This window comes from Arachis stenosperma, chromosome 8 (assembly GCF_014773155.1).
Source record: "Arachis stenosperma cultivar V10309 chromosome 8, arast.V10309.gnm1.PFL2, whole genome shotgun sequence".
Lineage (NCBI taxonomy): Eukaryota > Viridiplantae > Streptophyta > Magnoliopsida > Fabales > Fabaceae > Arachis > Arachis stenosperma.
In genome coordinates this window covers 15,426,574-15,430,755 of record NC_080384.1, presented here as the reverse complement: position 1 = coordinate 15,430,755, position 4,182 = coordinate 15,426,574, and the positions used below count along the sequence as shown (strand labels likewise).

The 4,182-nt window shown below is 30.7% G+C and overlaps 1 protein-coding gene across 1 annotated transcript; it reads left to right on the top strand.

The window, feature by feature from the left end:
• Positions 1-314: 314 nt before the first annotated feature.
• LOC130944736 (probable trehalose-phosphate phosphatase J) lies at positions 315-2,501 on the top strand. Its single transcript, XM_057873231.1, has 10 exons — positions 315-609; positions 702-842; positions 928-999; positions 1,118-1,210; positions 1,310-1,369; positions 1,455-1,556; positions 1,651-1,798; positions 1,883-1,953; positions 2,054-2,146; positions 2,238-2,501. The coding sequence occupies exons 1-10, from the start codon at positions 391-393 to the stop codon at positions 2,289-2,291; spliced, it is 1,053 nt and encodes a 350-aa protein (XP_057729214.1). The 5' UTR covers positions 315-390; the 3' UTR covers positions 2,292-2,501.
• Positions 2,502-4,182: the final 1,681 nt, after the last annotated feature.

Genomic DNA, 4,182 nt, shown 5'->3' with positions numbered 1-4,182 from the left:
AAGGAATGCGCGGTGTAACCGTGTGATTTATCATTTAATAGCGGTAAAATGCGAGGAAATGAGAGAGTATGTGGGCCTGATGAATTAGCATATTTAGTATAGTTGTGGAAAAGTACAAAGTTTTACGAAAAGAAGTGGTTGTTTCGTCGCTTTGTGCCGTATTAGCCAAGTTTATAAATTGACCACCCAGTCACAGTGAGACATACCAATACCAATTATTATTAATTCTTTTATTATTATTATTATTATTATTATTATTATTATTATTATTATTATTTGGGGGCAACTTTTTCTTTTATATAAAGAGTTACCGGCCATAGCCAGAAGGCATCACGTACCACAATCCGTTGTTTCTTTCTCTTCTTTCTTCTTTGCTTGCTTCCTGGGAATATGAAGAATCATGAGAGTAATGTGGTAGGTCCTGATGTGATGCTAATTGCATTAGCAGCATCAATTCCAAATGCAGCCGTTCTTGGGGGCTTTCTCAATCTCTCTTCTTCACAGATCAAAGACACTAACAACTGGATTGATTCAATCAGAGCTTCTTCTCCAACTCGCACTAGATCATCTTCTTCTTCCGATAACCAAGACAAAATTAATTCTTGGATGGTATATAACTAACACATCATCATCCATCATCTCTATATGTTGTATATATTCATATTTACTCAATTACATACTCTGTATTGATTGCTGCACAGCTCTATCATCCTTCGGCGCTGAACATGTTTGATCAGATAGCATATAACATGAAAGGGAAGAAGATTGTAACCTTTCTTGACTACGATGGAACTCTGTCCCCTATTGTTGCCGATCCTGATAAAGCTTTCATGACCAAAAAGGTTCCTTCTTCTCATTACTTCCTTTTTATTCTCATTCAATCCATTTACTCACTCACTCACTCTATCCGATTGGTTCTTGCTTCAGATGAGAGCCACGCTGAAGGACATAGCAAGGCATTTCCCCACCGCAATCGTCACTGGAAGGTGCAGAGACAAGGTACATTTTGTTTCTTAAACAAAATAAGTTAACTTTATGCGAAGTTAACTGCACCTGAGTTTCCACCTATATATATACTTGTGTTGTTTGTTGATGGTTTCTGATATTCTATTTTCAGGTGTATAGCTTTGTGAAATTGGCACAACTTTACTACGCAGGAAGCCATGGAATGGACATAAAGGGGCCAACAAAAAGCCGAACTCCAAATAAAGTCAGTCATAACTTCTCTATCTATCTATCTATCGAACCGATCAATTCACTGTTTCTTTCTTCTTACCTTGCTTGCTATGATTTCATTCATTTGTTGCAGGGAAATGATAAAGCACTGCTTTGCCAACCTGCTAGTAAATTCTTGCCTATGATAGAAGAGGTTTCATTTGTTTCATTCTCTTTCTTTTCTTTTTCTAATCTTAGATTTTCAATTTGACTAAGTAAATTAAGTGTGTCATTATCAGGTGTACAAGATCTTATTAGAAAAAACAAAGAGCGTCCCAGGAGCTAAGGTAGAGAACAACAAATTCTGTTTGTCCGTTCACTTTCGTTGTGTTGACGAAAAGGTACTATAGTTATAGTGATTCTGCCCTATCAATTTTCATTTTTTAATTCTCCTAAACTATTTATTGATTGGTTACACCCCTGTTTTTTCATCAGTGTTGGGCTGCATTGGCGGAACAAGTTAGATTGGTGCTCAATGAGTACCCAAAACTTAAGCTAACCCAAGGAAGAAAAGTGCTTGAGATCCGTCCAACCATTAAATGGGACAAGGGAAAAGCTCTTGAATTCTTGTTAGAATCACTTGGTCAGTACCCGGTAGTAATAATTAATATTTCTTACATAACATGCATAATGCATCTATCCCAATTAACCATCACTTTCATTGTAGGATATGACAATTCCAATAACGTTTTCCCAATTTATATTGGTGATGATCGTACAGACGAGGATGCTTTTAAGGTAAAAATAAATAATCAAATTTATTATATTTAATTAATTAATTAAACTACTTGTATTATATATTTAACTGACTTGTGTATGTACTCATAATCATCATCAGGTTTTGCGCAACAGAGGTCAAGGGATTGGAATTCTTGTTTCTAGAGTTCCAAAAGACACAGAAGCTTCGTACACCTTGAAGGATCCAGTAGAGGCAAGTTCCAACAAATAATTATTATTTATAAATCTAGTTTTTTTTTTCATTATTGTGAATTTGATCATCATTGCCCAACAAATATGTTCAGGTTGAGCAATTTTTGCGGCGTCTAGTGGAATGGAAAAAATCGAGTACACAGTGACATACACCAACAAGTGTATAGAGAGAGAGATTTATTCCATGAGTATTATTATTATTGTAGATTACCTACTCAAAATTCGATGAAGGTGGTGTATGAAATTGTATGTGTTAAAATCCAAATGAATGGATATATATGATGAGCATATTGTGATCCTTGTTGGCACGTTTGCATGCGCATGCGGATAGTGAAAGACAGATGTTTTATGGCGCAGTATGTAGTAGTAGTTGTTGCAATTTGGGGGCTGGGGTCTCAACTGTACTTCTTACCCACTTATCGTACATGTGCCCAATGCCCATTTATATACTCAATTAAAAACCTCATTTACATTATCATCAATCACATAATATATAGTAATCTTTTTATTAATAATGATTCCATATGTTAATATTATAATTTATAAGTATAAAGAGTACATAAAATTAGTCTCACATTTAAAAAATTTTAAAAAAATAAAAAATTTATAAGATAAGAAATTTATTAATTTGTCATGTATAATAAAATTCTAATTCACACACGCAAACAACAATGCGATAGTTACATTTTTGGTGGTTAGAAAAAAAAAACATTTCTTTTAAAAGTTAAATTGTTAAAATAAAACCATATAAGTATTTATTTATATATCTAATGGTATGGTAATGACAATTGTTGAGTGGTGTTCTGAATTATTAATTTGGAGGTGGATTGTGGCACAGATTGGGGTTTGTTGGTATGAGACAGTAACCAAATGTAAAGAAAATAAAGTTATTGATATGAGTGAGGTCTTTGGGAGTGTGCCTTATTCAGTTAGGTAACCAATGAAGTGAATGCTAGAGAAAATTGAAGATACCAAAGCCACGTGAAATCTAGAATTTGATGTATCTTACCCTCACTTCCACAAGCAGAGCCACATGTTAGAGTGGACACGTAACAGTTGTCAAGATTCTTATGGGCACTAGTTAAAATTAGAAAAAAAAAGTTAATATTTATGTTTTGTTTGGCTGTGAATAAAAAAATAAAAAGAAAAAAGCAAACAAAGAAAATAAAAAAAAAAATAAAAATATAAGTTTTTTTATGTGCTTGGATCAAAAGAAATAAAGAGAGAGAAATTGAGAAGAGAAAAAATTTGAAATATGTAAAGTTACATATATAACTTTATTCTTTATAGAAATATATAAAGATAAATTAGTAATTTCTCATTTCAGCACCCTTTTTCCAAGTTTTCTCGTCTCTACTAAGCAGAAAATAATTTTTTTTTGTGGGATTGGGACCTAGCGTGAATTTTCTCTTTTCTGCTATTATTATTTATGTCATCCAAGTAAGGTAAAAATTTATTTTCTTGCCATTTTTTCTTTCTGCAATTTCTTTCTTTTTATTTTTTTTTCCAAATATATGTAGCATTAACAATGAAAAAAAAATTGAAACTCGTACAAATAAAAATATTTAAAACTCAATTAGAAAAAACATTCAAAATTTAAACTCAATAAAAGCATAAAAATTTATTTTTAACAATGGGTTTTAAACTGAATTTATTCATCAACATACTATATTATTAACTGAAATTGACTGTTATAATATTTATTTTTTTAGTATTATTCTTAAAATTATCCTAATACTAAAACAAATATTCTTATGGATTATATATATAAATATAAGAACGAATGTATATTGATTTGTACATTTCAATATTCTTCACTAATATTTTCAAAATATATGAAAATATATATCTATGTGTCCCATTATAAAAAATTATGTTTGTTTTTGTATTAAAATAAAAATTAATTAATTAAATTTGGTGTCAAAAAATTATTTTGTTAAATAGATTTGACTATTTTGTATACTAAAAACACCTTTTAAAAGTATAATAATATATTTTTAAAGTTTTTAATATATTCAATGTTTTAAAAATATAAAA

Excerpts from the sequence above, each read along its gene's own strand:
- LOC130944736 (XM_057873231.1), top strand. The coding sequence starts at position 391 with ATGAAGAATCATGAGAGTAATGTGGTAGGTCCTGATGTGATGCTAATT. Across the intron at positions 1,557-1,650 it reads TTCGTTGTGTTGACGAAAAG|TGTTGGGCTGCATTGGCGGA; the intron begins GTACTATAGTTA and ends TTTTTTCATCAG. Across the intron at positions 1,799-1,882 it reads ATTCTTGTTAGAATCACTTG|GATATGACAATTCCAATAAC; the intron begins GTCAGTACCCGG and ends CTTTCATTGTAG.